Genomic DNA, 12,507 nt, shown 5'->3' on the forward strand with positions numbered 1-12,507 from the left:
AAATGAATATTTTCTAAAAGGTGGGAAAAATATATAAATGCAAAAAAACAGCAGCCATATTTTTATTACTGATTTTGTAAATATAAATTCTAAGCTATTGCAACTTCGACTAATAGTTTTATCTACCTACTGCATTAATGATATTAATATTAGATTAATCCATGACAAATGATTTAAATAACTATTTCAAATAACTAACTTGCTACAGCACTATTGAAGATAAAAGCATACCAAAAAATATATATTAAAAAAGGAATGCATCACAAGGCAACATCTGCCAAACATGTACAGTAGATCAGATGGATAGGCATCACTTAAATTATTTGAACAGTGTATCTTAATGAGCTGCCATCTGCTTCCTTGAGCTCCAGGATAAGTAACAAAAAAAAAAAAAAAAAAAAAAAAAACACCCACACACACCTCAACGATACTGGTCCCCATTCAATATTCAAAATGCTCTAACTTACAAAAAAAGTTTGATTGAATAAAAGCAGCATTATACAAACCCAAACAGTCAGAATGATGTCACTGTAAAGGATTTAGTGGTATATATTAAACAAATACTTTGTTTTCTCAGACACAAACGCAAGTATATAGGCTAATCAATTATCAATTAAAAATGTTACCAAGTTTATTATTTTTTAATCAGGAAACTACAGATAATACGATGTTCCCATCTTCTATAGTAGTTAAATTAAATTAAAGTATCCCATATGTATATCAAAAGCAAACTATACTGAAACATCAATCACACCACACATTAAAATTGATCTTAATTTAAACCACAAGCATTTGGCAAATTAAAAACTTGAGCTGCGATTACAGAAAAAGGGGACCGCAAATTTGAACTGCAGTGTAGTAGTTTCAGCCTGCTTTGATGTAAAAAAGACTCCTTTGAGACTTGACTTAATTACCAAACTTGATGACGAACAAGTTCTGATTTAAAACTGAACAAAATTTCTGACAGAGAAGTTCTAAAAGTAAGAGCATCAGAGCCAAATGTTCCCTGTATTTCCATTCTGCAGTGTGTCATCATGCTGCATTTGTTACTTTTAAAAGCATCATTTATCTGAGCTCCACTCATACCTCGTTTTCACAGTACAGCTCTGCCACAGTGGTACTGGGCAGGCTGTTTATTGTTTAGATCACAAGCATTTATTACTTTGTACGTTACGGGTTCCACCATTACTATTATCAGATCATTCGTAAAATATTCCTGTACCGGTATACAGTAACATGCAAAATGAAACTGCATTTGTGGACTGTAAAAATAACAATTATTTTTTTCTTCTCTGTGTACTACTATAGTTCATTGAACAGCTGAACACAGTTGAACAGCTAAGCAGTCATAACCGAATGCCAACAAAATACTTTGGGAATCCTTCACAACAGTTATTTTATGTATGTTAAGTAGGCTTAATTGTATTTGTAATATCTGCTGAAGAGTTTCTCTTCATTGCTTACTTTTTAATTATCACTACATGCAGAAATGGGCAAGTGACTTCTTATTACCAAGGTGATACTAAATATAAGGACCAATATTTTCTCCACTTTTTTTTTTTTAAAAAAACCTAAACAAGCATTATAGTTCTCAGCCTGCATTTCTCTGTAGGGAGTTCCTGTAAAATGTGAACAGTAAAATATCCCACCCAGACATTCTGCATTGGTATTAAATGGCTGATAGTTCAGGTGTAACATTGAACATGACTGTGGGTGACTAATGTAGCTCAGCAAAAACAGGACTCAATGTTTTTAATTCAGTCATTTTCTTGGAGATTTTCTTTTCTTCATTTCATAAAAGAACTAGACATTCTATAATATAAAAACAAAGATGTAGTTAAGCTGGAGAAGATGGAATCAGTGTGTTTACAGCAATTGAGCAAGATGCAAAAAGATAATTCTATAGGGCAGCAGTGTGGAGTAGTGGTTAGGGCTCTGGACTCTTGACCGGAGGGTTGTGGGTTCAATCCCAAGTGGGGGACACTGCTGTTGTACCCTTGAGCAAGGTACTTTACCTAGATTGCTCCAGTAATAACCCAACTGTATAAATGGGTAATTGTATGTAAAAATAATGTGATATCTGTAAAATGTGAAATAATGTATAATGTGATATGTTGTAACAATTGTAAGTCGCCCTGGATACGGGCGTCTGCTAAGAAATAAATAATTATATATATATATATATATATATATATATATATATATATATATATATATAGATAGATATATATATATATAACACAACCTTGAAATAAGGTGAATTGTCAAATTTGAATTAAAACCACAAGTCATGTCAGCAGAAGTGGGATTTATTTCAGCAGAACTGGAAGCCATTTCAGCACTGTTTCAGTTCTCTAAACCCTAAACAAACTGTACTGAAAGGAAGTAGCAGTGGAAAATGTCTGAACCATAAATCTCACACCTGAAGGTCAACACCAGTTCATTGAACATTCAAGTACACAAAAATCAAAATGTACATATCATAAAAATAAGCAATGATCAACGTTATTGTGAATAGGACAGTATGAACCAGCAGATTTGCCAAGTGAACAAAAGGACTGGCCTGGTTATGGCTGTTCCAGATTGCTGTAGGTACACAATTATAATGAATTTTCACTCACTATGTAGATGCATGCAGTTTCAGACCATAAAAATTAAATTTTAAAAAAAAGTTGTTTTGTTTGTGTCTGCAACAAATAGCAAATAAATGCTGCCATTCTAGTATCTGCAAAGCTTTGCATTTATTTTTCCAAACAAAGCACGGTTCAGTTCATCACTTTTATTATATCACTTATGCAACATGCAGTACTTTGTGCAGCTAGTTCATTGTGCAATACATAAAAAAACAACCTTTTTTTTTTTTAAATCACAACATTTTTCAATTTATAATTATCTAAACAGAACAAAAAGCTAAGGTTAAGGTTAAGTTTCTTTCTGTCAGGTTTTCCAATAAACCTAGTTAGCCTATACTGGAAGGAAAAAGAAAATATTACATACATTTACGCACACACAAATTCTATAATGGAAACCCAAAAGTTGAGATCTAATTTGAAAATGTCTTTGCGTAAAAGTTAATCCAAAAAGTTATACATCAAACATTACAATAATTACTTGAATGTATTAACAAAATGTTTCTCCTTTAACATTTAAATACATTTTACAGTCTGCACCAAAAATACTCACTGAGGAAGTGAGATTGGACACAGGAGGGAAGTGGCTTGTGTTTAAATGTAAATAACTTTAACCCAACCTTGCGAATAGTGAAGTGTTGAGTCTAAAAAGAATAAAGAATATTGCTGTATTTTAAATTTGCCCTTGTTACTAAAATAATTAAATCAAACGATGGACAACAATAATTGGTGAAAAAAGTAGCAAGACAGATTTTTATTTATTATATATATATATATATATATATATATATATATATATATATATATATATATAGGGTTCTCGCCAGCGCTGTTGAGCGTAATGAGTCGTTATGTTGTTACCTGGAAAAATGACGCTGTATTCAGGCCGTTACGTTGTGTTTTCAGTTTGTGTAACAGCCAAAAAATTATAATAATCCTGTGAAACATTGCTGATTATTCCTTTGTGAGAAATTGGTTTGCTTAAAATAATCAATAAGTAGCCTATATCACTTTAACTACAAATACAATACAACTCACATGCAGAAACTACTACAGTAGGCTACGACTGAAAAAAAACACGACAGCCAGGAATGTAAAAAAAAAGAATGTTTAGAAAACCTAAGATTTAAAGAAGAATAAAAACAGCACTAATTATATCCACATACTCGTAGGCCATTCTTAATGTTTTGAAAGGTAAAAACAGTTTTCAGTCGGACAGAAACAATAACACTATGGCAAAAATCGAGTTTGCCCTCCGTGGAATGGCGTCCATGCGTTGCTAGGGAGTACGTCATCCTATGACGCAGACTTCGCATCTACCTACTGACAACCATAGATATAGAATATTATATATGCCGACAACTACTTCCACAAAGCGTAATTATATGCATGACTTGTCCTGCTTTGCCTGCAGGGGGGGCGAGGATCTCAAGACTGTTTCTTTTGCTGTGTCGCCGCCGCCCCGGCTCCTCCCACCACCACGCTGTGAAAAATTCCTGGTGAGAAGCCCGATTATTATTTTTTTATATATATATTATATAAAAAATATTATATATTTTGTTTAACAGTACAGACTTTAAAAATAAAATCCCTATTGACAACCTGATGTACAAAAAAAGTGAGTAAACTCCCCAATGTTTACGGGGTAATACAGTGCTCAGATCGTTTGCAGACATGTTTGGGGGTGGAGTTATCGACATGTAGAAAAATGATTGGAGCAAAAAGGTTTCCCCCCTAAACGCATAAATGCAGGGGCTACCAAAAATTGGGTCCGGACTACCGAATTGTAATGTTGCAAAGCCCGCGGCACTACCGGCGGCTTCTAAATATATATATTTTTTTCTTACTTCAAAGATCTTTTATATAGAAAGTATTTGGTTACTTTGTACAGACAGACAGATAAGACAGCTCAGTTTACTTCACGTTTGGTACACGCCTACTCAGTTGAAGCGGTAGTGAATCCAATTGTGATTGGTTCATGCCTTAAGATTCATGACTTTTTTTTTTTAAATCACACATTAGTTGCTTGCAAGATCAGTGACATGACAGATAAACCAATCAGAGTGGGGAATTTGCTTTATACTTTACTAGAATGGCGCCAGCGGTATATAGTGATTGCAAGTATACAGTAGACTACTATATTTTACCAAAGTTATGGCTGATTACACACACACACACATTATATATATATATATATATATATATATATATATATATATATATATATATATATATATATATATATAAAACAAATTAATAAACAGGAGAGAACACCATACCCTCAGTGGCTATCACAGTGTTACCAAGGTGCAGGGACACTGCAGCTCGAGCACAGTAGAAAGTTAATAAAAGGTGCGTTATTTTATTTCCAACTGAACAATTAGCTAACGGTATTGTGAGGGCGCACCCTCATGTGGTAATGTCTTTATAAAGTGTGCAATGCATTTGCACTATTTTAAATGTACCCTGTACCCTCATACCCTGACGTTATTGTTTTTATTAAGGTCAGCAGAAAGCCGTGCTCATGTTTATATTCTGCGTACACATTTAGGCCACCAAGTGTATTTGTACGGTACTACTGTATATTGATAGTATAATAATACGTCCTGAAAACAAATGCTACACTTGCAGAGTTTAGTTACTGAATGTGCAATGGATACTGTGAGTGTGAGTGCATAGGGCAAACAACAAAAATAACAAATCCTTTTTATATGTATGTGCTTTATAGATATTTTATGAATATTTAAATATAAAAGTAAACAGTACGAAATTGTTTAGCTAATGAAGACTAAAGGTGGGGCTAAAAGGTGGGGCTAGGTTCTATAAATGGCACAGGTGAGGAAAAATAAAAACACTACTACGACTACTACAAGTGCATAATAATTCCCACAATCCATTTAGGACCCAGAACATGATTGTTTTAAATTGTTACGCAGTGAATATGTTAAAACTAATGATGAGATATTGGTTGGATCAAAAACCCAGACTGAGTCCCCAGGACTGATAAAGTCTGGGAAAATAATGCAAATGATGCAGTCAAACATAATTCCCTACATTTTATATAAAGGAAACTATTATTAGCTTGTTATTGTTTGGTACAAATATTAACAGAAACTAGGTTGTTAGCAAACGTTGGCAGTATCTGGTTATATATGGGAAAAAAAAAACATGTTTTATTAGTGGCCTTCAGAAGTGATCTCGGATTTATTTTTTGAACCTTACAATTATATCTGTCTACATTCACCTCTTGGTAGCTCATCGGTCTACCACACATAATAGTGATTTGTCCACCCCTGAAATGGCTGACTCAAAATGGAAATAAATAGGCTTAACAACACAGGTACACAAATACAGCAATAAATACTACAGATTAAATAGAACAGTAATAATCAACACCTCTCTGTATCTACCGAGATTTGTTTGTGAAAGAAAAAAAAAGAAAAAAATAAAGGTTTGCTGATCGGCCAGCAATTTATTTTAAGCAAACATAAATAGGCTGTAGACTAAGTTTGGTGATTTAATTGTTTTATTACACAAAACACAGAGGGTTGGTCACATTTAAAGGGGTGTATTTTTTTGCAGCAGCAAATCAAAAATCATACTGGTGTTAAGATTAGGATTAAAAATAATAGCCTTCAACGCAAAGTAGCTGAATGTTGATTTAAAATCAAAATGGCATCCACACCACCACTCATACATTCGGCTTTGTTATGCATCCATCCGTCTACATGACTAGATATGTATGTGTGGCACCTGTGATAATGTGTAACACACCGTTATGTTCTGCTTATTTAATACTATTGATATATTCATAAAACTGATCTTGTCATTGCTTTCTGTTTTTAATTTAGGATTAGAAAAATCACTAGTCCTCATATTGATAACATTTAAGATCAAGCTTTTATTCACAATCAATTTCCACCCCTAAGTACATTAAATCAAAAAGTAGATCCAATATATCTAAAAGGTATATTATAAAAGATAAATATATTGAAGGCTTTCACATACAGTAGGCCACAATTGGTATAAAAACTACACCACTATGCAACTGACTGTTTTACACCGAAACTAAAACACTTCATCTCACTATACAATTATGACAGATGTGAAACCATGCAAATATATTTAGATCTGAATCTGAAACTTAAGTGAAATTTAGACATGCTTGCAATACAATGAAACCACGTTTTGAGTGTCCTTATATATTTTACTCATCCATAACTAGACACAGTTTCTATTTCCAAATGTTAATTAATGCTTTACTAGAATATACTGTGAAAAAATATCTCTCTTTGCAAGGAGTGTCTCCTGATCACATCCCCACACCCTGAGAAAGCCCTTGTTCTTTCTCAATGCAGGTCTAATCTTTGTGTGGTTGCCGATGCAGTGCCGAGACACTGTACTGTGAATGGGAAGCCAGGTACTTTATGAATGGAGGAGATCATGTGATGTCAGCACCTCCCTGAGCTGATATTTCTCACTGACTCTGTCAACAAGCACATGCAGAGATCAGCCCATTTATACACCCCAAATGTTCAATGCAAAATAGGCCAATAATGTAAAAGGTAAATCAACGTATGTTTATAAGTAGACTGAGTGTTTTTTAGACAAAAGCCCTTAGTTTTTTTCGTGCTGTTGGTTTCTTTTTACATTTTTTATGAATGAAGACAGTGGTATGCAAATGAGGGTGATTGATAAAAAATAAAAGATGGCGTCTTTCTTTTAGCTCTTTGAGTCACTGACTGACATTGCAGCAGTCAACCTCTTTCAAATTAAGAATTACTTAAGGATAAAAACAAATCGTGTTTCTCTGTATTGTAATAAAGTCCTTGGTCACAAAATAAATGAATAGAAAAGTATTACAAAATGAATTAAATTGTTATGAATGGTAATTTAAAAGGCTTTCTGCAAATAAAAACGCCGACTTGTATTACTCATTATGAAAACATAAATCCAATATAAAATCAATATAATTAAACACTAATAGCTGTTTAAGATATAGCCGTGTACATTTTACACAATGAAATAATTTTGAGTTGCCATGTTGTAAACGATGCGCTTAGTTCCAATGAGGTATGGTCATTTTTTGTAAAACAAATTACATAAATAATATGTATTTTGAATAAATAATAATCTTAATGAAATACCAAATTTGACACAGGACGCAGAAAATAAATTCACTGATAAAAATACTAGACAACATGGCTTTTTTAGCAAAGCGTGATGGGCAAATGTGTATAATAATAATAATAATAATAATAGCAGCTTTTAAAATGATTGCATATACGTGTCCGATAAATATTAGATTCACACACTTTCATTTGACATGTAACCCCTGGCTATTATAAATGACTCCCTACGTGTCATACGAATGTACCGACGTGTGGCATTCTGTAGGTACACGTTCTTTTTTTTGCCTTTAATAATATACAAGCAGACACACTTTTGCATAATGTAACATTATTGTTACACGTACACTTAATTATCTGAGGTCCAATTCTTTAAGACAAACCCCAAGACAATATGTTGTAATGTTATTAAAACAGCACATACTGTATATATGCAATAATATAATGCAAAACAAGCAAACTTACTCGTTGTTTGGATTTCCCGATTCTTCGCTCATCTTTTCTCACCGGGATCCAAATCCTAGCAGTAACACCGACGAGGGAGCCACGGCGGGGAAATTAACCGCAAATATCACCATTTTCTTTCAGAAAAAAACTTGTTTATATAAAGTCTAAAAAATATATCAGATCTTTAAAAATGCATCGCGGCTTTCTTTCTAAAAGCAGGAAATAGCATCTAAATTAAAAACGTGAAAAGCAGTCTGGAAGCCGTTATTTCTTTTCCTGCAGCACAATTTGACCACCACAACATCAACATCCTCACCATCATCACCCTCAGCAACAATCAACTAAACTCCAGCGCTTAATAAAACCACCAAACACACGACATTTGGCACATTAAAGGTAGTAATTCTTAACGCAACCTCGGCTGACGGTATGGTGAAAAGTTACAGTATCGTCCTCCGAGGATAAATTTCCAATCTTCAGAGTTGAAAAAGTTTAATACCAAAAATGCAAAAACACAATTAAAATTCAATGAGAACTTGCAACACATCTCCCTTCCTCGAACTCCATTTTCAAGTCGACACACTACATAGGAAAACTGGGCGGAAGCGTTGACCTCAGCGCTCGATCTGGATCCTTCCGCGCCAGTTTAGCAAAATGTAAGAATACACGCATTTATGAGTATCAATACCTTTGCTTATAATAGTTTATAATATAATCCACTATGTGTAACGATATGGTAAGCATACTGGGTATTATGTGAAATCATGTGTGTTTTCTCGAAGTTTTTTTTTTTTTTTTAAATAAAGTAGTCCGCACACTTCCCAAAAGAAGTTGCCTCTCACTCACAGGCGTGCAGTGATATGCAGAAAAGGGAAGAGCCTGAGTGTGATAGCACGCAAAAAAGCTTAGCTGGATGTGCAAGGTTGTGTGGCAGCATAGCAATGCATTGCATTACAATTTGCATAGCCTGGTTACAGTTTGGCATTAGAGAGCACACTGCACGTTTGAAGTAATAGCGTTGCTGCTGCATCATCCTATTTGAAGTAAGTTGTTAGTTAGGATAATATGTAGATACATTTTTAAATGAATACACATTTTGTGGAGCAACATTTGCACGTTTACACTGGCTGGGTATACATAATTGTTGTGCAAAATAAATAAATACATAAATAAACCGGTGGATTATTGTAAGAAATGAGTCTGTTATAAATACCATAAATTAAGTGGTGTTCAGCGGTCCAAAATATGCTCAGAAACACTGGAAATAAAAGCCTTGCAGCACACGAAAAAATGTCGTGCAAGGTGTGTTGAAAAGCAAATTATTTCTTCTTCTTCTTCTTATTATTTTTTTTTATAAAAGTTACAATGTATGCCATTTTAACTACATTGTACTGACATCACCATTTAAAAAAGAATGTTACAATCGCTCCATATTTCCAAGTAAAACGTCCCTTCTATAGTTTGCTATAAAAACTACAGGTACCCGAAAAATCAAGGGCTGTGAACCATGCAAAACCAATCAGCCTGTTGCAGTACAAACTAAAGGAGCAGCAAATCACATTTTCTCATGAACTGCATATACCTAAAATAGCAGTAAATGCAGAAATGATGATAACAGGAAAAAAACCGCAACATTAAATTGAAAAACAAGAGGCATGTGCAAATTAGACTGTATGGGAGTCTTGCTATACTTTCACTTTAAAATAAAACACATTTTATTATTAGATATTACTAATTGATATTAAACATTTTAACCTGGGAGTTTTGCTAGTGTATTTACTTACAACACCTTGAATAAAATCTGATCAACAATTGTAAACAGTTTATAAGTTTAAAACATAAGAAATAAATGATGGCATTTTCAAAGAGATGGTTTACAAGATTCCATAAATTCGATGCATGGCATTGAACACTAAAATGGCGTCTCCATTCTTTTTAAATAGTATGTACACGATATAGACAAAAAATAAAAACTGACGTAACACAATTGTACATAGGGCCACCATAGCCAGTTAATATAGCACTGATTAATAAGTGTAAGGTGTTTCCCACAACCCCTTTATATCCAGAATATTCATATATTCATCTTGTTATTATAAGAGCAAAAAAACTGAAATGGCAGTGGGCTGGACATGTAGCGAGAACAGACCATCGCTGGACCAAGGAGATAGTAGACTGGATCCCAAGAGATATAAAGCAGCCAAGAAGACGACCTCCAGGAAGATGGCAAGATGAAATTAGGAAACACGCCAGAGCAACGTGGATGAGGGACGTAGCAGACAGGCTTTTGTGGAAGAATCTTGGGGAGGCGGAAGATGATGATGATGATATATGTGTGTGTGTGTGTGTGTGTGTGTGTGTGTGTGTGTGTGTGTGTGCTAATCGCTGCACATTTTGGAGTGACTAATTCAGAAATCTAGACTCGGAGAAATTACACACCATAATTATGCGCATGATCATGTGGCTTCTGGTTTAATAATAGTTTTCATCAGAGTGGCAGCCTACATACCTCTTATAACCTGAACACCTTCACGCAGTTTTTAGCTGAATACTTTCAGTCATCTATTGCAAACCATTTTATAGTGTCTTCATTTGTGAATATTGGGCCCTGTTCACAAAGCTTTAACTCATGAGTATTTTTTTAAAGCCTTTTTAAGTTTTATATTCATGTAACGTTTCTATACTTATTTAAGAAGTCAAAAACAGCTTTGCCGGTAAGCTTTGTGAATAAGGCCCATTCTAACAATGATATAAATATAACCACATTTAAATTTAGTCAGCATATTATTATGAGTCAAAAGGTCAGGATTGGAACATCTTTGGTCTAGAGTTATGCATTACTTCAAAGCAAAATCAAGCAGAAAAAGAAAAAGACCACTTAGATTCAAATGAAAAGAAGTTCAAATGTGTTGCCTCTGCATTTGTTGCTATGCCAACCATTTAAAACTGTACAGCTACAATACTGGTAAAGGTATATAGGGGTGATGTAAGTATAGGCGCAGTGCAAATAATTGCAGATGCAAAATTCTAATTGCATTAGGGCCAGGCAATTATTTTGCACTGCACCCTCTGTAAGTTTAAAAGCAATGCAAATTACTCAACACGCACAAATAAGCGCATCGTTCCTTATTGAGGTTTTATATTGGGCAGCAGTGTGGAGTAGTGGTTAGGGCTCTGGACTCTTGACTGGAGGGTCATGGGTTCAATCCCCAGTGGGGGACGCTGCTGTTGTACCCTTGAGTAGGGTACTTTACCTAGATTGCTCCAGTAAAAACCCAACTGTATAAATGGGTAATTGTATGTAAAAATAATGTGATATCTGTATAATGTATAATGTGATACCTTGTAACAATTGTAAGTCGCCCTGGATAAGGGCGTCTGCTAAGAAATAAATAATAATTTATTTCTTAGCAGACGCACTTGCAGAATTTGGAGTACACAGAGCTGTAGTCGCTGTATGACATTTGTGGAGCATGAAAATACAAACCAATAAAATGTCAGAGGAAGCACAGCAAAGTCCTCTTGGCGCACGGAAAAGAAAAGCTTTCTGAAAAGAAGCGGAGAGTCCTTACGGCTGAGGTCACCATGAAACGGAGTTGTTTGGAAAAGCCTCAGCCAACATCAGTTATGGTAGTATCTTTAGGAAATGATATGTATTGGCCTACCCTTTTTAGCGTGACATCCAGATATGTGCCTAGACATTCCAACTGTGGTCTGAAAGTAGTGCAGAGAACACAGCACATTCACATGTGCAGGGATAGCGGTCCCTAGATTGACGCTGGGGTCTAGCTCATCCCTCAATTCAGCTATGAGGTCAAGGATGACCTGCGATGATAACACTTTAGCACCACATTCTCTGGCATCCCAAACAAAGTGACCCTGGGATTGAATATGCAGTGTCTTCTTCGTCTTGCCCTTCTCCTCCAAACGTGTTCCTGTCTTTCCTCAACAAGAGCCAAGTGTCACCGTATCAGGAATTGTACCACAGCAGCCATCCTGAAGCCAATGACAGGTCTGCAGGTGTGTGCTTTTATACAGCTCTTAGTTACTCGCTTCTACAATGGTTTGCACCTTGTAAGAAGAGGTGTAAAGTTTTTGGAGGGTCAGCAATTGCCTAAGTGCAAAAGAAAATCCCAAATCCTTACATCACATTATAATGTTTGCACCAGCTTAGTATCCAGATCCCACCCAATTCCATGCTCTTTTCATTAATTGTAATGGATTAATGATGGCAAAGTGCAAATTTGATAGCGGGTGCAGAATGGCAGGCGAATACCATTCTTTACATACGCTGCATTTTT

The 12,507-nt window shown here is 34.9% G+C and overlaps 1 protein-coding gene across 1 annotated transcript in view; it reads right to left on the reverse strand.

Moving 5' to 3' along the window:
• Positions 1-8,791, reverse strand: part of spred1 (sprouty related EVH1 domain containing 1) — a 49,166-nt gene extending 40,375 nt beyond the window's left edge. The window contains exon 1 of the mRNA XM_034037849.3: positions 8,225-8,791. Within this exon, the coding sequence (XP_033893740.3) occupies positions 8,225-8,256 (32 nt within the window). The 5' untranslated portion in view covers positions 8,257-8,791. The remainder of the gene's footprint in view (positions 1-8,224) is intronic.
• Positions 8,792-12,507: the final 3,716 nt, after the last annotated feature.

This window comes from Acipenser ruthenus, chromosome 15, assembly GCF_902713425.1.
Source record: "Acipenser ruthenus chromosome 15, fAciRut3.2 maternal haplotype, whole genome shotgun sequence".
Classification (NCBI taxonomy): Eukaryota; Metazoa; Chordata; class Actinopteri; order Acipenseriformes; family Acipenseridae; genus Acipenser; species Acipenser ruthenus.